The sequence below is a fragment of the Diospyros lotus genome, chromosome 6 (assembly GCF_014633365.1).
Source record: "Diospyros lotus cultivar Yz01 chromosome 6, ASM1463336v1, whole genome shotgun sequence".
Taxonomy (NCBI): Eukaryota; Viridiplantae; Streptophyta; class Magnoliopsida; order Ericales; family Ebenaceae; genus Diospyros; species Diospyros lotus.
The window spans coordinates 7495206-7522161 of NC_068343.1; the positions used below are offsets into that span (position 1 = coordinate 7495206).

Consider the following 26956-nt stretch of genomic DNA (forward strand, 5'->3'; position numbering starts at 1 on the left):
TAAATATATATAATGCATCATACGAAATAAAAGAATCGAAAGCATGGGGTATAAAAAAATAATAACCAATTTCAAAAGTAAAAATGAAAATAAATTACTTTCTTTTATTATTTAAATAAACATATAACTTCTAAGGATAAACTAGAGAGAGAGAGAGAGAGAATTTAATTATAATTGTAGCTATTTGTATTTATAACTAAAAATGGAGGTAGGTTCGAAAATTAGGAATGCAGACAAAAAAATTAAGGAAAAAGAATTGAAAATTTGAACATGAAAGAGAAGAGAAGGATTAAATAATAAAGATAAACAGAAAAATTATCTACAAAAAAAGGGGGGGGGGGGGGGGGGGAATTATCAATCAACGAGGCTAAAAAATTTCAAGTTAATTGATAAAATTTTAGGTGACAAAAAGTAACTATTACGAAGATTAAGAGAATGAATACAATAAATGAATAATTAGAAATAACAATAAATTAATAGTACCAAAAAATAACAACACTCGCAATATTAACATAAATTAATAACTCCTAAATCAAAACCTTTACCTATTACCTAAAAACACCAAAAAATATAAACAAATTATCATTTCTAAAAGTATAAAATATTCACATGTATATGGACATATATATATATATAGATACATATTTTTGTTGGATCAGTTAATTTAAGATGATATCATTTAAAATTTTCAAATTCAAATGCTTAAATCTCAAATTTATTTATCCAACTAATACAATTTATAGTTAATTGTAAATATAAATGTAGATATTTCTTACAAAGATAAAAAAATAATAATTTTAAATCATTCAAATAATTTAAAATACTCAAATTCAAATTTCTAATTCACTTATTCCAATAAATACATTCGCTCGCACCCATAATCTCTTTCAATTATTTACAATTTTATATTATATATATATAAAGATAGATAATTAAAATGTATTTACACCTACAATATTTCTTGGAAAATTTTAATTTTATATTATATATCTAAATAATTAATTTGTTCATAAAATTTAATTATTGCATTCATAATTTTTACTCTTATAATATATATATATATATCTTTTAGGACATTCACTAATGAACATTTAATATATTTAATTTTTTATATCTAAATATTTTTATGACTTAATAAAATACTTTAAAATATAATAAAGTTATGTGATCAATTAATAGAAATATTTAAATATTAAAAATAAATATATTAAATACATCTTCATAAATACCTTAGGGTTTAGTATACCTAAATCTAATGTTACTCGTTATGAAAACCCTTCCTATATATTTATATATATAGAGAGAGACTGGGCGTAAGCGAGTTTCAGAAACGGGCCCAAAGCCAGCAAGTGCTACCTGTCTGAACATAGAGGGGCGCAAACGTTTTAGGGCACGACGGTAATCGATCACGTCGGAGCAATTCGTTCCATGGACGACATGGCGGCATACTTCCAACCTCCACCGCCGGGCCTCCACCGCTACGCCTACTACCAACACACTCCTCCTCATCCTACGCCGCCGCTTGCCCCGGTGGATCCCTCCCAGCCGCCACTGCACCACCTCCCCCAGCAATTGCCCCCTTACCCCCAACCCTCGTTGGCCTCCTCCTACACGTCGGCGCTGCATGCCCATTCCTCCTTCGACCACGTCCGGACGCTCTTTGTAGCCGGCCTTCCCGAGGATGTTAAACCCCGCGAAATCTACAACCTCTTCCGAGAGTTTCCCGGCTACGAGTCTTCGCACCTCCGAACCGCTACTTCTTCTTCGCAGGTACTCTATTTCGAATCCACGCGTGCTGAATTGAAAACATTCAAGGAAATGAAATGTTTGAATTGGTTAAAGGTGTCTTTTTTACTTCCATTGAAGGTGTCGGATCGGGGCTAATTTTGGTCGGGAAATTTATATTGGGTCTATTGGCCATATTAACTATTAAGTGCTTGTAATTTTTGGGAATGTTGACAACCCCAACTCAACAAGGTTTTGTCCCAACTACTTGTGTTGGCCACTTAGGTATATTTGAAGCCTTCGCTGATGGGATAAATTTGGTTTAATAACATTTCAAGTTGTCCGTGTTTGAGATTTTCTACACAGATTATACCCGGTTGAGGCCCTTCTCTAATACATTTTACTTCTCAGGTTAAAAAAGAAAAGAGAGAGAAAAAAGCAAAGATGCATTTGAGTTGAAGTTGCGCAATGTGAAGTGCTTGAAGACTAAATAATAATGAGTGTCCTTTGTTGCTCATGAATAAGCTCAAGCTTGGCCAAAAGACCTTAACTTGGCCTAAAATGTCAAGTTATCAATATCGTTCTTAGCCTATTCTAGCTGAGGTGGGGTACGGCTATCAAAAGTTTCTCAAGTTTGGGGAGGTATCAAGGTTGAAAGGAGTTGGCTTATTTACTAAGGTAGCGTTTGTTAAAATGAGCAAGATAAGGGAATATCAAGATAAGTCCAGAATGATTTTCGGACCAAGATATGGAATTATCAAGATAAAGTTAGGAAGCATTTCAAGATTTTTATCAAACTGTTTGTTAAATTCTTTGGGATGCATTAGAGGACACATATGCCATTTTTTTCTTATATGTAGGGGCCAATATATGCTTATCTTGAGAAGGAGAAGAGATATGCATATCTTGAAAAATCAAGATAAGAGGTCATTAATGATTTTTTCAATAATGGTCAGATAAACTTAACAAACATATTGGGAATGATAGAAGTCCGGGATATATTCCATATCTTGGCTATATCTTGATTAACAAACACCCCCTAAATGTGTGTACTGCACATTTTAGAATGGAGGTGGGTTCCAACCATTTTTAGTGACAGTCAAAACATATTCACTTAAACATAATGAGATCCAAAAAGGCCTGCAACTGCAACCTTTGTTTTCTCTATGTTCCCTTGTGAGCTGCATTGGCTAATTCAAACACTATGGGGAATCTGATGGCTTCAAATTTAACATGCTATGAACTTTTTTTTTTTTTTTTTTGAAGTTCTTAAAGTAACTGTTTGTTTGCTATCTAATAAGATTCACATGTAACTGTTGCCAGTTATTACTTCAATTTTCAGCCTCCTCCTTTTGAGGTGGCTGGGTTAATTGCTTATTCATCTCCCAAAAGGTTCCATAATTGTTTTATGATTGTGTCTGAACCATTAGTAATCACATTTCCTGTTAATTTGAGTAGATTGTGTGGCTGAATCTTGTGGATGCGAGTTTGTAAAATGTAACTATCTAACTGTACTGAATTTCACACTCCATTAAAGAATTTTTCCACTGGTTAGCCACTCTCTATAAACTAAATATTTTTGTTGTGTCCCTTTATAAAGTTTTGATGGGGTAATAACAGTTTTGAACTTTTTATGAACTTCGTACATTGATTGTAATTTGGGGATAATTTTTTAATCCCAATTTCTGTTTGTTTTTTAGCAAAGCTAAATCTCTAATTGTCAGGATTTTGTGCTTGATATGCCATTTTTCTCATGAATTGCTGATTAACATGGTCTGGGATATTGCAGCCATTTGCTTTTGCTGTATTCATGGATCAACAGTCGGCAGTTACAGCTTTGCAGGCACTCAATGTAAGAATATCTAGTTACAATATTTGTATAATGGTTGGAAAATTCTTCTAGCAATGTTCTTACTCTGTATGCTCTTTTTGTCGTTTGGTGCTTTATTATTAATGTCAGAATCTATAACATGATGCTCATGGGGATCAAATCATTCAAAGTCTTGTTATGCATTAAGCTTTTTGTCCGCTGAGATTATGCATGAGCATGATGATGATTTTGTCTTTTAGCAAAGCTGTAGCACATATATTGTCCCAGGGTCTTACTTTAGTAAAACCTTTTAGTAACAGTATTATAGCATATTTGGCATGCAGAATTACTATTTTAGAGAAAGTTTTGAGTAAAACAACTCTAGCATTTTTTTGATCCCTGACTTGATCAATTTTCCGCATTTGAAGGATAGTTAAGGGACACAACTACAATTTTTATTATTTTTCTGATAAATTTAGCTTCTATCTCCTGGTTGAATTGTCTTCAGTCACTATGTTTGAAAATTTAACAACTAATGAATAGTGCATTAAGGGGTCGTTTGAAATTGTTGTGGGAAATTTTCATTCATTTTAAGGTTTTCATTCCGTTCCATTCTGTTTGAGTTAGCAAAAATAGAAACTGAAAATGTTGTTTCATTTTGTTGTCATTTGTCAAAAAAATGAGAAGAAAAACTGAAAATGGTGTTTATTCCTAATCTGTGTTCAAATTTTTATTTCAAAATTAATGATAGAATTTATTTTTGTATTTTGTAGACCTCATCTGGGCTGCTTGGCCACTCCTGTGTTCTAAAATGGAGTGCAATTGGGCCCTTATGACAGCAGCAGTAGACTACCCCCATAAAGAAAGGCTCCTTGGTTATTTATGATGGCTATATAATATTTTGGACTCTTAATGATATAAGATGACAAAAATTAGAGAGAGTATGCACTGGATAAGAGAATTCTGAGTGCATTCTATAAAAACTTTTGGCCATTTCCATTTTAAAACTAAACTATTGGTATTAGTCCCATGCCAGAAAAATTCTTTGATTCTGGTCATTGCTTCCACCATGATGGAACATGAGAGAGCCTTTGTTTTTGTCCCAAGTTTTTATACCTGTAGAGGAAAAGTTAGTCTGAGGTAGAGATGATGCCACTATTGTATGTAAAACCCCATACCTTGGTATAGGATTCTATTAAGTTTCTGGTCATACATGTTTTTGCAGGGAATGGTGTTTGACCTGGAGAAGGGGTCCACCTTATACATCGATCTTGCAAAATCTAACTCAAGATCTAAACGCTCAAGAATAGGTATGTTTCTTTCATTATTCTTGCTGTCTATGTTCTACCTTTTATTAACTGTTGCAGAACTGACTGTGAACTTATGGATTAGATGATGGAAAACCTGGATCAGAGAAGAGAATAAGAGAATCTGCTACATTTGCAAGGGGTGGTTCTGATACTGGTACGATGGTTGTTCTGATTGTTAAGAGTGATAGGGATGAGGAAGCGTTTAATTAGGAGCTCTTTGTTCTTAAATAGTTTTATTCCTCCCCCTTTCTGCCAAAACCCCCCAACCTGATTATTTAATGTTAATGAGATTTATCTCTATGTTGCCTCCTAAGAAGCCCTTTCTCAACTTTTTGATGTTTCTGTTGCTTGGAATACTAGTTAGTCACCCGGAGACACATTATTCTAAAAGCTCACATTGCACATGTTTTGCACGCTTGGGCACTAGCAGGTGTTGGCAGCATTCTTATGCCTGGAATTGGTAATTCTGCTTACAACACAATTGGTTATCCATCTACACAAAGGTCAAATGCACTACTTAAAGCACATTTTTATTTGGAAATGATTATTTGCAAGTGAGTAAGCACATTTGCTTACTTGAAATGAATTAATTCCAGCTGAAAGATCAAAGGGCCTAGTAAAAGCAGTTTGTTCATTACGGGCCCCATCCCTGAAGTTTTGAGAGTATTTCAGTCTTGTAAACTTTTTTTTTATTGTTTCTTATTCATGATACAGCTATGCAAACTTTGAAGGTAGGGCTTTGAATGAGGCAACCACAGCAAAGATGGTAAGGCTTTACTGTGCAGGGTTATATTTGATCTTGTTAAATTTCAGCTTATTTGAAGTTCTTAATGCCATTATTTTACTCTTAAAGAGACGGAAGAGTTGCTCTTCAAGGTACAAATATCTTTTATATCAGGAGTTTCAACCATTCCTTCCATTCCTTCTTGCAACAATAATTTATATTTTAAGGCTAAGCAGTAGAATTTTAGGTTTCATCCCTATGCATCCTGATTTGAAAGCTGCACAAGTTGTCTCAATTAGTTCTTGGAATGTTTCCCTGTTCCTTGAGTTACTTGATAGTGGTCTCTTCCAATTCTTTGCAGTCTTTGAATAAGAAGTTTTTATTAAGAGTGTGAAAGATGTCTTTGTGGAATAATTCTTCTAGTTACAGTCTTGCAAAAAGAGTTTTTCAATTTGGAAGTCTGAATACTGATTTTGCGTCTCTTGTCTAGAGTGCCACCTACTGCTAATCTGAAAGGCTGCTGGTATATATAGCCATAAGAAGTCATTACCTTTGATGATGATTCACAAAGCCCACTAAAAGCTACATACATTATTTTGATGGTTAGGATCATAAATTCACCATGCTACTTTTAAATGGCATTTCTGAGTAGCATCAACATCCATGATTTGCTTGATCTTCTTGGGAGCCTCTTGCCTTTTCATAGTCATTTTCTCAACAACATACCAGGCTGGGGTTGGCTACATGTATTTGACTCACCTATCTTCTCTATCTATATCCATGACTTTGGTGAGGTTATTATATCCCATGCATGTTTAATAGTTCTTTACCACGTTTCTGTTGGTCTTTCTCTACCTCGTTTGTTATGAGTTTCTTCTATTCCGTACATCCTTCTCATAGAAATGTCTATTGGTTTCTTCTCACATGACCAAAATATCTTTATTGCATCTCACACATATTGCCCTCATTAGGTGTTAGTACATATAGTTTTGTATTTATTTGTCTTTTCTTGTATGACCATACATCTACTATAACCTCTTCATGTCAGTTGTACTTATATTTAGCACACATTGATGTTTTATTGCCCAATATTATACCCCATAAAACATCATAGGTATTTTCTCATAGTCCCATTATGTGAAAAGTTCCACCACCGGTAAAACAATGTCATGCATATGCTTTAGTTATTCTGCCAATTTGTGTAATCTGGGGATTTCTCCTACCCTGTCAGAACAACTCCTCAGCACCTCATATGTCGCAAAATGTTACCCCATGTCCAACTCTATTTGTGGCTAGTTTAGGGCCAACTTGTTCAGAGGAAGAGCTGATTCAAGTATTTTCAAGGTTTGCAGCAATGAATTTTTTCCCTTTATTTTTGTCATCTTTGATTTTTGTTGGAATTAATTTATTTTTACTCTTGTCGTTTCACAGTTGCCCTGGATTCCTGAAATTGAAGATGCAGAGTACATATGGGGCTCCAGTTGCATTTGTTGACTTTCGGGTACATCATTACTATGACTTATTTCTTTTCAAAAAGTGTTGCCGGAATATTCATTCTACTATAAAACTTAACTATGTGTCTTGTTTTTTTTCTGTATAGTCGGTTCGGTTACTGTTAATATTTATTTGCCCTCAAAGATATATGTGAAACTGAAACATGTTATAACTGTTATGTAGATTAATTGTCATCTGCATGCCCCAGTTAGGGAAGTAATTATTGTGCCTTGATCATTTTAAGGTTTACTTCTCAGTGCTTGCGATGGGTTTGAATGAAAAAGGAAATGATATATATTTCTTTTTCTGTGTCTTTGTTCCTTGCTTCAGCTTGCATGCCCTTCTTACTAACAATAAAGGGTTGCAGAATGTCTGAGTTCAGTCTCAAACCCTCTATTTCCTTTGGGGTTGGGGGGAGATAATACTTAGAGTTATTATCTGTTGGTCTTAGGATTAATGCTCTCACACAGCTGCAATGCAAATTGTTAGTGGCATATGTTTGGACAAGAGTACTCAAAATCATCACATGTCATAGCAAACAAAAAGGTTGGCTCCAGTAATTTATTGGATGATAAAGTTAATGGAGAAAATGAGGCACGTGAAGTTAATAACTAAAATGGGAATTTGAATTCGTAGATGATCTGAAAGGTCAAACAAGAACTTAACAGAACGCATCCAAGGTGTTACTGCTTATGAACAGTTCCTTTTGGTGGTACCATAATATCTTGGTGAACTTGCGGAGAACACAAAGCCACGTGCTTCTGGAGGGCAGTGCTGCCATTATATGCATATTGCTCTTTACTTTGATGAGTATGGATAGACCTGGAATCCTTTTATATGTGTTCTCTTTTATAATGCTTTGATCGATCCACAAAGAAACTTTTATGTCATCCATCAAGTCTACTTGTTCTTTTTTTCTGCCCAGCCACCAAGTCTACTTCTAGTTTAGTTACTGCTGCGTGCGACTTTATGTGCAGGATACTGCCTGTTCAACTGAAGCACTGTCTCGGCTGCAAGGCACCATTCTATACTCATCACCACCTGGTGAGGGCATGCGGTTAGAGTATCCTTCAGATGCCCTTTTTATTTGAAAGTTTCTTTCATTTATTAATGTATTTTATTGTTATGTATACATGTATTATGTTTTGGTGGGATGAGGGGGAGGGGTGGTGCAGGGTCAAGCTTTACTGGTTGCGATGATCGTGTTACTAGAGTTTTCCTTAATGAGAAACTTAGGTATGCGAGGTCTAGGATGGGAATGCGCAGTAAGAAGTCAAGGTAAATGCACAGAGTGCATCAAAGTCAACTGGTCAATCCTCGGTCGCCATTGTCATTCAGGTGGATCTGCATTTTCTGTTCTTTTTAACTGTCACTGGATCTTAGCTTTTCCCCAGAATCAATGAGCTTTTTAGACAACACTTTATTTTGTATCTTGGACGAAGTTAGCAATGGAGGAATTGAGAGTGTTTTATTTTGTATCTTGTTTGGCAGGGCATGGTCAGGTCAAATTCATGAGAGTGTGAATTGGGCTTTTTTCTGAATTCTGGCAATGAACTGGCGGAATTGAATTACGTTTGTCGTTTGTCTGTCGTATGGCATTGATATTAATTTGAAACCCCCTGCTGCTGGGTCTGGGGGTCTGGTGTTGGTTTGTGTGAACTGGAGTTGGCGGCAAAGTAATTGAAGTCTCTTTCGGAGACTGAAACTATCGATCGATAATAAATAAATGTAAACTAAAATGAGACAAAAGTCAAACAGCAGTGCAGCAGCTAACTGAAATTGATTGACCGCTGTGGCTGTGGCTCAACAACTTCCAAGTAGTCCTTTTCCCCAATTTTTCTCCAACTAATTTTGACTTTTCTGTTTTCGCTTTTTGACCCTTCTGTGCTAATCTGACAGCATGCATGCACGCAGTAATAATGCAGACGACGGTGTTTAGGTAACTGCGTTCTCTAGAGAGAGAGAGAGATTTAATCGTTGATTGATTACTTACAGTAAAAGCATAATACGCAGGCTAGCTAGCGAGATCGTAGAGGGTTGGCAGGAGGAGGCTGGAGCCTGGAGGTATTGAATTGATCAGTCAGATTTAACCTTAATGTGTCGTTTTCCATGTGCACTCGTCGCCTCCCTCTTTCACGGCTTTGTTTCTTATCACCTTGACTCGGGGGAAGCTATTTTGGTATGGGAATGGGAATGGGAATGGGAATGGGAAGGCAATCCATTAATATATGTAAAAAAAAATTAAAAAAAAATATTAAAGCCAAGAAGTGTTTATATATATATATTTAGTATGCATAATTTGTTAGTAAATTATGTGTTTTTAATAATATAATATTTTATTATTCTGTAATTGCATGTCTACTACGTCCGTCCAACAAAAAAAGGGGTTGTCATGGCATGGGGATGGATGGATGGATGGATGGGGGCACAACACAAGAAGGGAGGGAGTGCTAGCCGTTCATGTTTCACTCTTTTAACATCTTCACAATTTTAGTATTTTGGCTATTAAAAATTTTAAAAGCTTCTGATTTGTTTAAACTTTATAATAAATAAATTATGATTTATGCTTTATAATTACAACCGAATGAATCATTAAACTTCAATTATAAAGATGAGCTCGCTGGTCTGATGCTACAATTCTTTCTTAATGCTCAAATTATAAATGAAGGTTTCAACAGTTCATAATATTATTATTATTATTATTATTATTGTAAACAAAGTGGACATGATCTGCAGCAGAGCAGGCCGACTAAAATCTGTGAAACTTTCTCGGAATCAGACAGATCATTATCACAGCTTAAAAGCAAAGAAGAACAACCCCTCTTGTTTTTAGCAGTTTTCCAAGTGAAGTTAGAAACCAAAATGGTATTAGGACCCACAGAAAAGTGCGTGTGTACATATATATATATATATATTTCTCATGAATGCATTATTGCTGCTCTAGCTGTTGCTTGTTGCATTGCATCCTAATCTTATGAGAGCTCCCTTTTTATTAATATTTTCATTCTCAGTTTTCTATCTATTACATATGCTGTACCTAACACCTGCCCCCCTCATAGAATATGGGAAATTTGATAAATGCTATTCTATTTATGGATTTGTTGGCAATACAAGTAGAGATGATACAATAAGTATCCGACTTGACTCCGATATGAGAATAATAATAATTAAGTATATATTACTTGATGAGAGCAAAATAGGATTATGGAAGAAAAATTCAAGCTTTGTTTGGAAGAGGGTAATTTCAACTAGCAGTCTATTACTCCTCTATTGCTATTATCTCCACTAATTAAGTACCAAACTCTCTTCCATTGATTTTTATTTTATTCCCCTCCCCCCAACTCACTTTTAACAAAAGATAATGAAAAAGAGTCTTGAATTCAAACCCAGATGCAGATGCAGATGCGCCATCATCTAAGCTTCAAACCAATTAATTAGTTCTCCCCAAAGAAACCTACTACTCTCTTAAGACTGAAGAGCAGCTGTCCTTCCCATTTGTGTTGTAGCCTCTTTAACTAATAAATTAGGGTCTATTCGTTGACTTTTCAGCTTTTGAACACAAATCAATTAAATGCAAAGCAGAGGCACGTAATGTGATCAACCAGATCGAGCTTCCAAGCGATGCATAATTTATATATACATATATATATATATCCTTTTTTTCTTTTTTTTCTTTTTTTTTTTTGGGGGGGGGGGGGGGGGGGGGGCACCATGCGGTCCTTATTTTATGGGTCCACCAATGCCATATGTATGATAAATAGGGGGGCCTACGCCTTTTGGGCATCATTGGTCTACTAAATGACAACACTACCCCAAATGAACTCTAAGACAAGAATAGAAGTCGCAAGGGCTAGAGTGTCTTTTCACAGCCAAATGTAGTTGGTATGAATGCAAAGTCCAGTCCACCCATAACGGTATCCATCCACCCGGCCACCGACCACCGACCACGCATCCTCCCCTCCCAGCTCCCACGAAAAATTTATGGGAAATATAATAAATTATTTTTACAATTTAAATATTAAATTAAATTAATGTGTACTCCGTGAATTATATTCACAACAAATCCAATTGTGATATTGGGTTATGGGTAATGTTTTTTCATTGCCCTAAGTGTAATAATTAAAGCATAAAAATATATAATTTAATTTATGGCAAAGATAATATTATCAAGGTATTTTATTTTGCAATGTTTCATTGATCAATAAAAATATTTCATAATTAAAAATAAAATATAATGAGTACATTTATTTATTTACTACACTTTTAACTAATCTTACCCTAACGTTAATAATAAAAATAAAAATAAAAATAAATTTAACTAATTTATACATATAAATGAAGGGGAAGAGGTGAGTTATATAATAATAATAATATAGAGGGAGAGGTAGTGCGTGTGAACAATGAAGATGATGAGGGGAATATATAAAAATGAATTCCCATCTAATGACAAACTGCCTTTCTTTCTCTCCCAAAATACACTCAGACTGAGCCCACAGACGACACCCACTCACTCCTTGCTTTTCCTCAACAAAATATCTGTTGTTGCTCTCTTTCTAATTGTATTTCAGTTTATTATATTATTTTCTTTTCTTCCGAAACCCAGCTGCGAGTGCCAGAGAAAGAGGGAAAAGGAGCATCCGCCGCGTCTCCCCAGCTAAGAGCGCTATGTATTTTGGCACCCATTAACTCCTCCTCCTCCTATTATAAGTAAGGGTACGCTTAGAGAGAGAGAGAGCGAGAGAGAGTTAGGGGGAAAAAAAGAAACACAAAAAAAAAAACCCAAAAAAAAAAAATAAAGAAGGAAGAAGGCAAAAGCTGTGTCGGTGCAATTGGATTTTGTTCGCTTCTTTTCTCCCTCCCTCCCTCTCTCTCTCTCCTCTCTCTCTCTCTCTCTGAGAAAATTAAGGCGGAGGCTTGGCGAGATGGCAGGAATCTTGGAAACCAGGTAGTTTGTTGCCTCAGCCACGACGCCTAGTTCAGTCAGGCCTATTTCAAACTTTTTTTTTTTTTTATGGGAATTTCGTAGAAGATTTTAGGGGAAGAAGAGAAATAGTTGCAGAGAAAGAGAGAGTGAGTCAGAGACAGAGAGATGGAAGGAGGAAAGAGGAGCGAGAGGCCGTACAAGGGGATAAGGATGAGGAAGTGGGGGAAGTGGGTGGCGGAGATCAGGGAGCCGAACAAGAGGTCCAGAATTTGGCTGGGTTCGTATTCCACGCCTGTGGCCGCCGCCAGGGCCTACGACATCGCCGTTTACTACCTCAGAGGCCCATCGGCTCGCCTTAACTTCCCGGAATACTTGGTAGCCGAACTCGGCGCCGGCGGGCTCCACGACATGTCGGCGGCTTCGATAAGGAAGAAGGCGATAGAAGTGGGAGCCAGGGTGGACGCGCTGGAGACTAATTCCGTCGCCGGCCACGATCACCACCATGCGCCGCCCTCGGAGTTCAAACCCTGTTGGTTCCAGGAGAAGCCCGACTTGAACAAGAAACCCGAACCCGAAGACCCGGATGCTGACTGGTGAGTCTAGATATACACATATATACAAAATATATATATATATATGTGTGTGTAAGGGTGATGAACTAGCTAGCTGTAGCACTATTTGCTTGAGATGTCTCTCTCTCCCCCTTTTGTGGGGTCTCTTCTTTCAGTATGGATAAAGGAGTTTTGATGTAAATACTTTGGTCTTTTGATTTTGTGCCTTTCTCGCTTCAATTACATACAAAATGATGAGTATTTTTTTTTTTTTTTTTTTTAGTAATTATGAGGTCTTTGGGTTGATGATAGTGGAGGAGAGGGAAGAGTGGAGTGTTTCGAGTATAGTACAAGTTGGTGGTGGTGGAAGCAAAGCTGGGGGAGGGTGCGGCGTGTGGTGGGGTGGCGGTGGTGGGAGAGGGGAGGGGAACATCACGGGGCCTACATTTGTTTTTGAGTTGGCGCAAGTGGCAACATTGGTAGTGATGATAAGATGTGTATTAGGTATTTTTCTGGTCCTCCACTGTTCGTGTTTTTTCTAAAACATTGTGGGCACCCACCCAAACCCAAACCCATTCCCCTTCCCCAGCTCCAGACTACATTTTTTGTTTCAGGAAATATGGATGGAACCCATTTACACGTAGTTAGAGCTCCGACTAGGAATCAACCCAAAGTGCTAAAAAAGAGTCAGTCCAGTCCTGAGTTTAGAAGTTGGACTTGGTTCTTTTACTTCACTCGGAGAGAGAGAGAGAGAGAGAGAGAGAGAGAGAGAATTCAACTCAAACTTTGGCAATGTGAATTTTTGGTGGCAACAGGAAATCTATACGTAATATAGTAAGGAATCTTAATTTGGCTGATTTCAAGTGCATACATAACCCAACCCAAAATTTTACAACTTTGAATCTCTTGATTGAAAATGTAAAATATATGGTAGTGTAAATAATGGCTGAATCATGCAGTGTTGTTGTAATGTCATGCTTTGATTTCGGTGGAGCGTTTTATTTTAAGGGCAGCTCCAATGACATTTCCTCTTGTAATGATCCCAACCTTCAAAATAGAAGTAGAATTGGCCAACTTAAACATGAGCGAGAAGAAGGATAATTACCAGTCCAGAGTTAAAATAAGGAAAAGATGGGGGATCTCTCTTTACCAGCTTTCCTTCGCCGTCTACGACTGGAAGGCGCCGGTACTTTGTTTTAAGCAATAATCTGAAACAACAAACGCATAATTCAGCCCGCTTAATCGAGTCGTTAGTTGTTACTACGTTTTAAGTTTTCTAAAATTGGGCACAATAGGCAACAGCAACCAGTAAAGAAAGAACACAACTATATTCAGCAAAAAAAAAAAAATGAAACAATTTCTAATTGCAAAAGTAAAACGATAGTAGTAGGAGATAATGAGAGAACCTTGCAGCATCCTCAAGATTGGTGGATTCGCGAACAACCAATGGTGCTGGAGTCATCAAATCTCCAACCACTTTTCCGTTGGTTTTGCTCAGTAACTTTTGTACCTCATTGAATGTCTGCAATGATAATTTGATAGATACAAAATTCAACGGGGGAATAGCCCATATGCTTTGTCAGCCCAGTACAATCAGTAACAACGGAAAAAGTCAAAACTTACATTCATGCACCCAGTATAAGAATGAATATGGTGAAATATCTTCTTTCCACTAGTAATAATAAAATCATTTAATTCCCTCCTTTTTTCTCAACTAAAATACTAATGTACCTATGCTTTCTTGCACCCAGACCATTAAAAAAAGTAACTACTTCGACCATAGCAACATTACATTCTGCTCTACCTCATAACTCTGATACACATTAGAAAGAAGTGTTCCATCTGATATTTTCACGAAGGTTTAAATTCCCACTGGGAATCCACAATGTCACTATTCAGACGTCTTTTTATAGATCATTCTGAATTTCTGTCTTCCACTAGGGTAAGTAATAATAATGAAACAAAAGCAGTAATTTTCATGTCTAAGGCTCGACAGATTCCTTTTGATCCCACCTCATAGTCAGCCCTAGGTACACATCCAAGCATAAAATTTTCAAATCAAAGGGTAACATATCAGAGGTGCAAGCTGTGTCCACAATCTGCATGATATTTTAGCTATACTCATCAATTGTCTAACCATCATCTAGATACTGAAAGAAAATATAAAGCTTGAACTCGACATAAGCAACCTATTCCATTCTGCATCACGGCATACAATTACTAAGCACTACAACTAAACAAAGAAAATCACCCTCTAAATTAACCATGTCAGTGTACAAACCCAATAAAAGTAACACCTATGCTGGTCTCCAAAGTTCCACCGGTCACTTAAAGCCCTTTATTAACAAGTGCTTACCAGAACCTCTTTTATGTTCCAATTTTTTTTTTTTTACTTTTTCAGAAAAGCTTCAACGCTTTTATGTCTAATCACGTTCGTGTACTTGCGGCATGCAAACCTTTATTTGCCTTCGTCAAGCACATAACAATAAAAAGATTTACCCATCCAAGTAGCAATAATAGAAGAAAGATTGAATGATAGCTACCAGGCAGAAACAACATACATATTTATTTACATGCATAACTCTGACCGGTAAGTGGTGAAATAGTGGCTACCACAAAAGCTTACTTTTCAAAAATGTTACTTCTAACAGAGATGGCTCTTACATACTTTCCAAGTACTGTCGACTTCTGGAAACATGCTTGTGTCAGTCCTTCCACCACCTGAGAGAGAGAGAGAGAGAGAGAGAGAAGCAAAGGACACAATATCAGGATTGTCTGTCATTCTCGATGCAGAGACATGTTTTCTACTACCAATAAATCATTCAATAAAAACCCAAAAAATAAACAAAACATGCATAAGAAAATTCAGGCAACCAGTTGTACTACAGCAGAATAAAGAGAAACTCTTCTTCAATGGTGCTTCTACGGTGATTATTGCTAGAAGTCACAAAAAAATACATCGTAATAATGCCCTATCAAATGATATTCATTTTTAATAAATCTACTTAAATATGATAGAAACCACCAATCCATCGGATGTTGGTTGGAAGCAAGCAAATAAGGATTCAAGCCTGAAATAACCAGCAGAACCTTAGAATACTAGAAAGTATGAAGTCTGCAAGTGCAAAACGATACATGTTCAGCTCAAAGCCCATGTACATCTGAGCTGGAGAATTAAAAAACATATTTACAAATAAAATCTATGCTGAAGGAATATTTGAACACCTCCTATCAAAAGGGAAAAACAATGCAGACTCACATACCAATAATGATTTAATTTTCCCAAAATAATAAGAATCATTACAGCAAATACAGCAACCAAAGGTAGATCAGCAAATAGCATGTCAAGGATGACATATAAAAAAAAGAAATAAAAATGAATACTTTGTTATCCACGGAGAAATGCCGTCTCACGTAAGAATTCCAGCCCTATTCAGCTTCCTTAACTTGAGAAAAATGTTCACTGTTCAATCAGACGTTTATCCAGAAGGTGCAGAATCAACTTCACATCATTGATTCTCTGATTAAAATACTTAGGACTATGGAAAGTGCTTGTTGGATCAGAGTCTGATTGTAATTTAAGACATTTGCTTTCTACTATTAACAAAAAAATCCACACCCAAAAGCTTTTCCCTCCTTCCCTTCATTTCTTTATTTTTTGGGGCGAGGGAGGCGTTAAAATAGTAGCTGTAAGTTGGTTTGGTTCCCCACAATTCTCATTAAGTCCTTAGCGAGCAAAATCAATTTAAATGTTGCTTAGGAATCTCTCAGGGAGTTACAAAATATCCCCAACCTGCAATAGTACTCTGTCCTGTGGAAACAGAATAGGATCTTGGGAGAAGAAAGGAATCTCATGAGATATTCAAATGTTGGTGCAGCTAATTGTAAATAGCTACTCAAAATGTGACTATACTGAACTTTGATAATTATACCAATAAAGTAACTATTATCTTTTTCCTGGATCCAATCCTTCCACCAGTATGGTGTGAGACATGTAGTTTTGGTGCCTGGCACGAGCCAGCCATTATGACACACCTATCCATTCCTTCTCTTTTCTTAGTGTGTATTCCTTCCAGTGTTCAAAAAGTAGGCACCGTCTAGGCGTTAGGCGGCCCCTGGCCGCCGTGAATTCATGCGAATTGGCGCCTAGGGGGCCTAGGCAATGCCTAGACACCTGGGTTGCCTAATTTTTTTTGTGATTCACTGGCCGAAATGACTTAATTTAAGTCGTTTTGGCCGAAGCACAAAACAACACCATTTGGCCTAATCAGTAAAATCCCCAAAGAAATCCCCCCCTTCCCCCTTCGCGTGATACTTCAGCAGTGTTCAGAAAAAATCCTAAATCCCTAATTCTCCTCACTCTTCCCCCTTCGCTGATGCCGCTACAGCCGTCATCTCTTTCCCCTGTCACCACGACGCTACCACTGCAACTCTTGCTTTTGTTTTTCCTCATTCCTCAACCTCTAGCTCAAGTAAAATGCTCAAAGAGCCAACAACTTGTGAATACTCAAAGACTTAAAAGAAAGTCAAATGATGTTGGATGGGAGTACGGGAGTATTGTCTGAGGCCTCCTCAGTTCTTAAAAGGAAGTCAAATGATGTCAAATGGAAGCGTGGAATGTTAATTGATCCGACGAATATGGATAAAGTTAAATGCAAGTTGTGTGGTAAAGTTTTTTTTTTTTTTTTTTTAAGTATGTGGTAAAATCATGTCTAGAGGAGTTTATAGAGTAAAAGAACACATCGGCCACATTTTTAAAAATATTTCTTCATGTCCAAAATCTTCTCCGGATGATCAAGCCAAACGCAAGAATGCTATTGCCGAGACAAAGAGTAAGAAGAAGAATAAGAAGAATGAGGAAGATTTAATGAGATCCTCTATTAATATTTCTAAAATGGAGGATGATGAAGATGAATTGCAAAAGTTAGGGAGCAGAAAAGCGCCCCGTAACCTTGGCCCTATGGATAAGTTTGCAAGCTCCATCAACCCTAAAACTTGTTTGAGTGAGGGAATGACGCAAAAGCAGCAAAATATCAGCGAATCACTCTTTAAAGAAAGAACACAGTCTGTTCGTGAATATTGTGTTAGATGGGTGTATGAAGCTAGTATACCTTTCAATGCTATTGATTATGATAGCTTCAAATTATTTGTTGAGGCAATTGGTCAATTTGGGCTGGGCTTCAAACGTCCCAGTCAATACCAGTTAAGGGAATCGTTATTAAAGGGAGAAGTTGACAGAACGAAAGAGTTACTGAAGAAGCATGAAGAAGAGTGGGCACGAAATGGGTGCTCCATTATGACAGATGCTTAAACAAATAGAAAAAGGAGGAGCATCATGAACCTGTGGGTTAATTCTAATGCGAGTACTGCTTTTCTTTCCTCCAGAGTCTTCAGATGAAGCACATACAACTGAACTCATCTTTGAGTATGTGGACAAGTGCATTGAGCAAGTTGGACCACAAAATGTCATCCAAGTGGTAACCGACAATGTTGCCAACAATATGGGAGCGGCAAAATTGTTAAAGTTGAAGAGGCCAAATATCTTTTAGACCTCATGTGCTACTCACACCATCAATTTGATGCTTAAAAGTATTGAAAAACTACTGAGATATAAGAAAGTCATTGATTAGGCCAAGAGTTTAACAATCTTCATTTATGCACATCATAAGACCTTGTCCTTAATGAGGTCATTTACCAAGAAGAGGGATATAGTGAGACCAAGAGTCACTAGATTCGTTTCTTCTTTCCTTACTCTGTAGAGTTTAATGGAGAAAAAGGCCCAAATGAGGACAACGTTTACCAGCTTTGAATAGGAGTGCAAATGGTCAAAGACTGTTAAAGGGAAAGTAGCCTATGCTACTATGATAAGCATTGCTTTTCGGAATGGTGTGACTTTATGCCTAAAGGTTTTTGCACCTTTAGTGAAAGTGTTTCGAATTGTTGATGCAGATAGAAAGCCTTCTAAGAGCTTTTTATGTGGAGAGATTAAGCAAGCAAAGGAATATATTAAGGAGGCCCTAAATAATCTTGAGAAGAACTATCAGCCTGTCATGGAGATTATTGAAGCAAGGGTGAAAGATAGGCTAGATAGTCCACTGCATTTTACGGCTTACCTTTTGAATCCCTACTACTTTTTCAAGGATATGGATATACAACTTGATGAAGTGATGGATGGGTTCTTTAACTGTGTGGAGATGTTTTTATGATGGTGAATTGCAAGGTCATGTTATAAATGCTAAGTTGCCAAAGTATACTCGAAAAGAGAGAGTTTTTGGAAAATCATGGACAGCTCAAGGGTGTGCAGAAAATGACAATTATAATCCAAGTATAAAATTCCTTTAATCCTTTCTTAGTGTTAATCAATTTTAATTCCTTTAATCTTTTCTTAGTTTCTATTGTGTATTAGTGTATAAATTTGTTTACTTTATATTTGTTTGACCTATGTAGTTACATGGTGGATAACTTATGGAAATTAAACTCCAAACTTGCAACGAATGGCAAGAAGAATCCTCTCGTTAAGCACTAGGTCATTCAGTTGTGAAAGAAATTGGAGCACTTTTGAAAGGGTTAGTGTATATTTTAAAACGTTTTTGGTACTTGACGTCCAAATAAGAAATTGGAAGAGAAAAAATCACATAAAACAAAATCCATGAATTAGGTGGTGGAATTTTAAAGGAGAGAAACAACTAATCTTCAAAGAAAAATTAAGGGGTAGAAGGGAATTGAATTGAGAATAACAGACAAACCAAATGTAAAGGAAAATGGCTACTGTCCTGAGAAGGACAACAAAGGTAGTCCTTAGAAAGACAAATGGTAGAACCCCAAACTTTAAAGAGTCTTAGTGATGGAATGAAGAGGTACAATCGAAAATTAGAAATAAAAAAATTTGATATAAGGCTATATATCAGTGCAACAATGAAGAAAACTTAAAAAATTATAAAGAAGCAAAAAAGATAGCAAAAAAAGCTGTTAGTGAAGCAAGGTCAAAAGCATATGAGAATCTATATAAACGACTCGATACAAAAGATGGAGAAATGGACATATATAAATTAGCTAAAGCAATAGAAAGAAAAACCTGGGATCTAAACCAAATGAAATGCATAAAAGATGAAAACCAAAATTTAGTAGTGAATGAGGGGAGCGATTAAGGAAAGATGGAATGAGTATTTCACAAAATTATTCAATGATGGTGAGGACACAAGAGTTAGGTTGGGACATCTTAATAACTCCGAAAAGAACGTGAGCTATACATTTTATTGACGCATAAGTTCAAATGAAATAAAACAAACATTAAAAAATATGAAAAATCATAAAACAGTGGGACCGGATAATATACCAATAGAAGCATGTAAATGCATGGTGGGAGAAGAGGGCATCTCTTGGCTAACAAAATTATTTAACGCGATCCTTAAATTAAAAAAGATGCCAGATGAGTGGAGGAAGAGTATTTTGGTTCATGGTTGTTAAACTCTCGATTTTACGAGTACAATTTTACGATTTTTTGCACCGAAAAACCTTACGATTTTGAAGTTGAATTGCACTCGATTTTACGATTTTACATGTCAAAGACTCTCTTACGATTTTACGATTTTAACAACCTTGCTTTGGTTCCTATATACAAGAACAAATGAGATGTTCAAAACTGTGAAAATTACAGATGAATTAAGTTAATGAGTCATACCATGAAACTTTAGAAGAGAGTAATAGAGCAGAGGCTCAGAAAAGAAACAGATGTCTCAGAAAATTAGTTTGGTTTCATGCCTAGTAGATCAACAATTGAAACTTTATACCTACTGAGGCGCCTAATGGAAAGATATCGGGATTAGCAAATGGACCTGCATATGGTGTTTATAGATCTAGAAAAAGCCTATGATACGGTCCCTAGAGTTAGAGGGTTTTAGAGAAGAAATGAGTCTGAATAGCCTATATACAAGCCCTTAAGAACATGTATTACGGTGCAGAGACAAGGGTCAGAACATGCGGAGGGGATACTGAACCGTTTAAAATTACAATGAGATTGCACCAAGGTTTTGCACTAAGTCCATACTTATTTGTTTTAGTAATGGATGAACTCATAGAGGTGTCATGGTGTATGCTATTTGCAGATAACATAGTGTTGGTGGATGAAACAAAAGAGGGAGTGAACACTAAGCTTGAGTTGTGGAGAAACAATTTAGAATCTAAGGGATTTAAATTAAGTAGAAGGAAAACATAAAATATGGAATGTAAATTTAGTAAGAATGCAGGAGTAAGGGATGTTATAATAAAATTGGAAGACCAAATCTAACAAGGAAAATACCATTTTCGATATTTGGGATCAGTGATTCAAAAAGATGAAAAAATTCACGAGGATGTCACGCATAGAATTAAGGCAGGTTGACTAAAATGGGGAAATACATCGGGGGTGTTATGTGATGGTAAAATCCTATTAAAACTAAAAGGAAAATTCTATAGGATAGCTATAAAACCAATCTTGTTATTTGGCTCAGAATGTTGGGCAATCAATTACCAGCATGAGTAAAAGACGAGCGTAGCGAAAATGAGGATGCTAAGATGGATGTCCGGTCATACAAAAAAAGATAAAATTAGAAATGAGGTTATTCATAATAAGTTAGGAGTAGTGCCAATTGAGGAGAAGATAAGAGAGACTAAACTAAGATGGTTTGGTCATGTGAGAAGAAGACCAAAAGACACTCCTGTGAGGAGAGTTGATGAAATGGAACAATTAGTCTAAAAAAGAGGTAGAGGCAGACCCAAGAAGACTTTGGGAGAGACATTAAAGTTTGATATGAAGTGTATGGGTCTAAATGAAAATATGACAAAAGACAGAAATACATCTAAGTCTAGAATTCATGTAGCCGACCCCACATAGTAGAATAAAGGCTGGATATGGTGTTGTTGTTTTATTGCTTTTATTTTATTTATGTAAATACATACGAATAAAATAAATAGACTAGACATGAATCGATTAAACAATCTAGTTTATGTCCAATTTAATACAAAACTGATGAGCAAGCAAAAAAGGGAGAAGGAAATGAATGTTGATGTGCTACTTGCTAGTGATGCACAAGGATGGATCGTTGATGGAGGAGATGATGAAGAAGTTGACCTTGGTATAGGGCTCACTTGGGAAGTGGTTGGTGAAGCATCCGAAGCAGACGGAATGCTTCAACCTCAAAGAAGTTCTAGGGTGAGAGAGCTTGATAAAGATGATTTTCAATCAAAAGGAGAAGATGAGCAAAAAATCAATGAATTTGATTTTAAATTCGATGAAAATCGTGTGTTGGAAGAATATGGAGAGGAAGAAGTCCAATTAGGTAGTTAGATTCTTTGGATATGGTATGCATGTGCATTTGGGATAATATGGAATTTTATTTAAATAATTTTACTTTGCTACCTTTTAGTTGTTGGACAAACTTGTGAGTTGACACAATTTATACATAATGCATTGTAAGTTTATGTTGCATTGTTATTGCTTCTGCCTTCTTGAACCCAGAATTGATCTAAAACAGTTTGTTTTCTCAAGCTTAATTCTATTATTTCACTTGTCTTTCCAACTTTGATTTACCTGAAATAACTTCAAATTACATCACCAAAGTTTAAAAAAAAAAAAAAAAACAGCAATTTTCCTAGGCCTAGCACGTTTTAGAACACTAATTTCTTCATATCATCCTCATACAATAAGCTAATAATATTTTTGCCATCAAGAAAGATGCAACCGTAATACGTTTGCGCATTATACTCTAGAACCTAATAACAGTACATTGAGACATCACGAAAATGAGGAATGCCATATGATAAATATTTTCTTAATACAAGGAAAATACATTCTTTACATCACCAATTGCAAGTATACTTGATGTGTAGCCTAGAGCTAACAAGACAAGAATAATATTTTTGACCAAAGAAAATATAACAGTCATAAATAAGAATAAAAATTGACAAAGAATTTCCCAAAACATCACAGAAATGAGGTATGTTCTTTCTACCTGATATGGAGTCTAAAGCTAACAAGTCAAAATCTGAAACAACGCCAACCTGCATCAAGACATGATGTGTGGTGTGTCAAAAGGCAGAATAACTTCACCAAAAATAAATTGTGTTAATGAACATACATAATCATGCATATTTAGCATGCATTATTGTTATGCAAAACATGACCATCTTTCTTTTATCAAGTAAAAGATGCACAAGTACAAACTATGCTGGATAGAAAAGTCAAAGATTGATGTCAGATAACAAGCTTAATAAATCCTGCAAACCAGATAAACAAGTGTGTGACCTTGTATGAACCTCCTTAGTTAGCAATATCTCAATAGACATAAGCAAATAGGCCTTCAAACTCCCAGGGTGTCTTTGTGTGAAAAAAGACAAAAAAGAAGATCAGAAAGATAATACTCTCCACTCTTTCTGGCTCAGAAGGTCAGTCCACAAGTAAGCACCTCTCTTGATGCTTCCCTAAACAACTTTATGCACTAATCCACTTTTAGGGAGGTAGGTTTTCTAAATTGAGAATCCTTCTCATCTTTTCAGAGAAAATAAACCTCAACCATCTACGATACTCAAAAATGAGAGACTAGCATACACATATTTTCTTCCCAACTTACAACTTTCACTTGAATGGAGCTAAAGCCCATAAAAAAGTTAATTTGGTTTCAAATGTCTTTTAAGTCCTTCAAGATTGAACAACACCCACAATCATTAGTCATTACTGACATTTTGTTAGGTCCTGTAACATTTTAGGCTTCTGTTATATCCTTAAAGGGAGTGATGGACGTATTAAGTTTCACTTGAAAGGAGAAAAAGTCAATGACAAAGTTCATTCAATGTCCTAAATACGTCTAGACTGCGCACCGCAATACCTACACTCACGTATATCTTCTTCATATCCAGTATTCTTAACATAAATGTTGATTGGACCAAAACTCCCTTGAAACATGATAATTGACAATAGCGTAAATAAAAGCTTCTGTCAAAGCCACTTTGAAGAAAACAATAAAGCTCAGCATGTTCTCAACATTAAATTTTAAGTTTCCAAGACATTATCCATCAAAAGCAACTAAAGCCAGATTCCGTCCCAACAAATTAAACCTCAAACTTCAACTTCCTTTACACCATAATTTGCATCAATTCCATACAGCCTGTTGTTGTCCAGAAGCAGCCCCCCTCAAATGATGAAACTTAGTATGAAATGTACTCCAAAATTCAAGATATCTAAATGAGATGATAAGGTGAGGACTGAGGTGTAAGATAAATCCCCACCAATGTATTATCATTCAACCAAGTAAACTGAACCATGTTACTGTCACTTTGTCCAAGCAACAAGCCGTCTATCTAAAGCCCAGGCAAGCATGCCTTAGGCAAAACCATTCTCTGAAGAAAAAAATGATTCTGTTCTGGTCGGAGCAGCAATCCCTTGTGAGGCACAAGTTATATTAAGTTCAGAGATGAGGTATCAAAAAACAATAATATTTAAACATCAGCATTTTCAGACGCATGATCACCAACTCATCTATAACCTTAAACTATTAGATAGAGGGGGACTTTATCTTTTCAAATTATAATTTATTACTCTTAACAAGATTATCAAAAGACCTCAAGAAAAGAAGTGTACCAATTTCCAGTTATCATCAATCACAGGGAAGCCTGTTATTCTGTTTTCTACCAGAGCTTCCAGAGCTGTGTCCATAAAGGCAAACATATGAGATTGCAGAGGAGAAAAATGTTCACTAATTTGGCAACAGAACCAAGACACTAAAGTACCTTCATCAACAGATGTTGTGGGCTTTACCACATGTAAGTCCTCTTTCCCGGTCATGAAATCACCAACAGTATATACTCCACTTCTTGGCTGCAGAAAAGATCACAGTAACCAGGGTGAGGCCAACAAAAATCAAAATCGCACTAAAAGAATACATATTCTTAAAAAATCAGGTGAGACTGCATCCAATAAAATCATGACTTAATACAACACAGAGTGAAAAATTGATGCAGCCATTAGTGACCCATGACAATTCGTGTTAAGCTTCTCATTCTAAGTGCTGCAGATCTGTTCAAAAATCATATCGTTCATGTAATAAAGCAAGTCCAATGAAATATATACATATATATAAATAAGTAACAATCAAATCTTAAAATAAAAAAAAATAAAAAAAGATATGCTTCAAATTTAACAGACAGACAGACAAATACACCATATTTGACACTTGTTTGTTTCCTAATCTAGCCTTCCATGTCCTGTGTTTTATCATCGAGTGGAGCAGGTAATACTTAGGACCTCAGGTCAGTGTGGAATCTACTTCTTGCATGATGCCCAAGTAGGATAGTTAAGAAAGCATGGGAAGCAGCTGCTCTGTGTCTATTATGAAGCTTTTGAAAGGACGCGGGTTATTGGAGGAGTGGGGAGCTCTATCATAGTAAGTGACAGTCTTCTTGTTTTTCTGGCCCTGAAGGCTAGATACGGGTTTGTTGATTCTTTTTTGGAGGAATTGCATACATTAGTAGTTGTGTATAAGTTCAATGGATTTACCTATCCCAGCAGATGTTCAGAGATTTTTTGTACTCTGGTTTGCTTCTTTTGGCGTCTATACTCCATGCTTACACAGGGTTTCCCCCTCTGGCACTTGTTGTTTTAACATAATTTATTTATTGAATATATACTGGTCTGGCTAGCTGCTTCAAAAGCAACATGACAAATTATCTAAAATAAATAAATAAAACAAAAATAAACAATTTACTGACTCCAACTGTATATGTATAACAGTAAAGTTCCATGAATACTTTGTACTCCTACATCTCTATGCACAAAAACAACCTATCAGCGTGTTAATTAAGTTGCCACCAAAAGCATGTCCAACCATAAGCTATTCTGTAACTAACTCTTACCCCAAGCGTCCTTCTGTATAAATTTCATGAGCATGTTTGTTGATCTAATTAACACTATCCAGCAAAATCAAGTTCTCCACTGACAGATAATGCACCAATAAATTTCAGAAATATTCTCCATACATTGGAAGCAAATGAAGATAGAAATAGGTAACTACTGGACCTTTTTTCATCATGTACTACTGTTTGCCTTGAAGGTTTCAGTGTTCAGTACATGTTGAATTTGATGTTATAATAATGTGGGTATATGTCATGCGACCTAGGTCCTTACAAGTTCTAAAGCTGGTTAATATCCAATTATTTAACGAAAAGAATTGCCAAATAAAGCATGGTTTAGCAATCTGATTTAAGTTACCAAATAACTGAAATAAGAAGCACCAACCACAGCTTCAATTTCTGATGTCAGGTAAGCATCAGTACTTGAATGAAAAATTGCACTAGTGCTAATTATAGTTAGCTGTTCTTTCATTTCAGTTTATTTTTAATTATTAAAACCATATTTTGATTTTTTTTTTTTTTTTTTTGGGGGGGGGGGGGGGGGGGGGTGTTAAAGATACTAGGACCAAAGTACATCTTCCATTGGAAGGATTTAATATGTAATTTTCAGTTGCAATCAATGAAGACTTATCTGGCTGCAATGAAAATGAGGAGCTCAAAAAGTACTTCAGTAACATTATATTTAAAAGAAATATGGATCTTAATATCTCGCTGGCTGCACTCCAGAGTAACAAACTACAAGCCTATCCATAGAGGAGAAAATCCACACACCACGTCAAATCGGCAACGATAATTTGCGGCAGGTAACTTAGTTGGGAAAATTTCAGTCAAATAGTACAAAATTCAACACGCGTTTAGAGACAGCAAACACACTTTGTATCACGATTATGTAAAGAAATGAAAAAGTGAACGGGGACAAGGATTACACACCGGCACGGAATTCGCCATCAACGTGGCGCGAGCGGTTAAGGCTAAGGATCTGCGAGGTGCCGGGAGGCGGTAGATGCATCGAGAGGCAGAGGGAAGCAGTCTGGACGGGGACAAGAGAAGACAAGGAGGCAGGCGACGGTGGAAGGCGGCAGCTGCGGCGCGGAGGGGAGGGAGGGATTGGGGTTCAGACAGAGGGATTGGGGCCATCTTTTTTTAGGGGATATTCCTTGTGTACTGTTTGGTCTTATCTTCAACTTCAAAGAATCTGAGAGAAAAGTGTTGGGTGGCAGTGGAGTGAGTCCAGCGGAGGTCGTTCGAAGAAGAAGAAGAATGAGAGAGAGAACTGAGGAGAGAGGTTTGGAGCTTTGGAACCTCCACTGGCGCTGGATATAATATGGTATGAGAAATAGGACAGAGACCTAAAAGTGCCCATTAATATCTCCCCTCCTCCTTTCTCCGCAGATCGCCCTTCTTTCTTTCTTTCTTTAGGAGCCTAATTAATTAAGATCTTGTCTTATGAATTAAACTAGTGTTCTAATCACAATAAATTTAAAAATTAAATTTTAATTAATATTAAAAATTTTATATATTAATCTTTAAAATAAA

General features: G+C 36.3%; 3 protein-coding genes across 4 annotated transcripts; 2 read left to right on the forward strand and 1 right to left on the reverse strand.

Moving 5' to 3' along the window:
• Nucleotides 1–1302: 1302 nt before the first annotated feature.
• LOC127804617 (RNA-binding protein L) lies at nt 1303–8937 on the forward strand. 2 transcript variants are annotated; one of them, XR_008023696.1, is made up of 11 exons: nt 1303–1770; nt 3515–3577; nt 4761–4845; nt 4928–4999; nt 5276–5348; nt 5560–5611; nt 6801–6913; nt 7001–7070; nt 8041–8126; nt 8300–8401; nt 8555–8937. XR_008023696.1 is itself a non-coding variant. In XM_052341496.1 (10 exons), exons 1-10 carry the CDS (start codon nt 1429–1431, stop codon nt 8343–8345), a joined length of 1002 nt encoding a protein of 333 aa, XP_052197456.1. In that variant the 5' UTR covers nt 1303–1428; the 3' UTR covers nt 8346–8541. The 2 variants fall into 2 exon arrangements, 1 of the variants encoding a protein (XP_052197456.1); XM_052341496.1 differs by lacking the exon at nt 8555–8937 and having other exon boundaries at nt 8300–8541.
• A 2597-nt stretch (nt 8938–11534) lies between these two features.
• On the forward strand, nt 11535–12791 carry LOC127803934 (ethylene-responsive transcription factor RAP2-10-like). The gene has a single exon (XM_052340581.1). It carries the CDS (start codon nt 12153–12155, stop codon nt 12582–12584), a length of 432 nt encoding a protein of 143 aa, XP_052196541.1. The 5' UTR covers nt 11535–12152; the 3' UTR covers nt 12585–12791.
• A 512-nt stretch (nt 12792–13303) lies between these two features.
• Nucleotides 13304–26756, reverse strand: LOC127803933 (CBS domain-containing protein CBSX1, chloroplastic). The gene is made up of 8 exons (XM_052340580.1): nt 26351–26756; nt 24302–24389; nt 24153–24217; nt 22528–22576; nt 15207–15259; nt 13945–14060; nt 13689–13746; nt 13304–13585 (listed from the first exon to the last, which is right to left on the reverse strand). Exons 1-8 carry the CDS (start codon nt 26555–26557, stop codon nt 13511–13513), a joined length of 711 nt encoding a protein of 236 aa, XP_052196540.1. The 5' UTR covers nt 26558–26756; the 3' UTR covers nt 13304–13510.
• Nucleotides 26757–26956: the final 200 nt, after the last annotated feature.

Bases quoted from the DNA above. Each gene is read 5' to 3' on its own strand.
- LOC127803934 (XM_052340581.1), top strand. From the start codon at position 12,153: ATGGAAGGAGGAAAGAGGAGCGAGAGGCCGTACAAGGGGATAAGGATG.
- LOC127803933 (XM_052340580.1), bottom strand. From the start codon at position 26,557: ATGGCCCCAATCCCTCTGTCTGAACCCCAATCCCTCCCTCCCCTCCGC. The intron at 24,390-26,350 runs GTGTGTAATCCT...TCTTTTCTGCAG, and splicing joins TGATGGCGAATTCCGTGCCG to CCAAGAAGTGGAGTATATAC. The intron at 24,218-24,301 runs GTACTTTAGTGT...TTATGGACACAG, and splicing joins CACAACATCTGTTGATGAAG to CTCTGGAAGCTCTGGTAGAA.
- LOC127804617 (XM_052341496.1), top strand. From the start codon at position 1,429: ATGGACGACATGGCGGCATACTTCCAACCTCCACCGCCGGGCCTCCAC. The intron at 3,578-4,760 runs GTAAGAATATCT...ATGTTTTTGCAG, and splicing joins CAGCTTTGCAGGCACTCAAT to GGAATGGTGTTTGACCTGGA. The intron at 5,612-6,800 runs GTAAGGCTTTAC...CTACCCTGTCAG, and splicing joins AGGCAACCACAGCAAAGATG to AACAACTCCTCAGCACCTCA.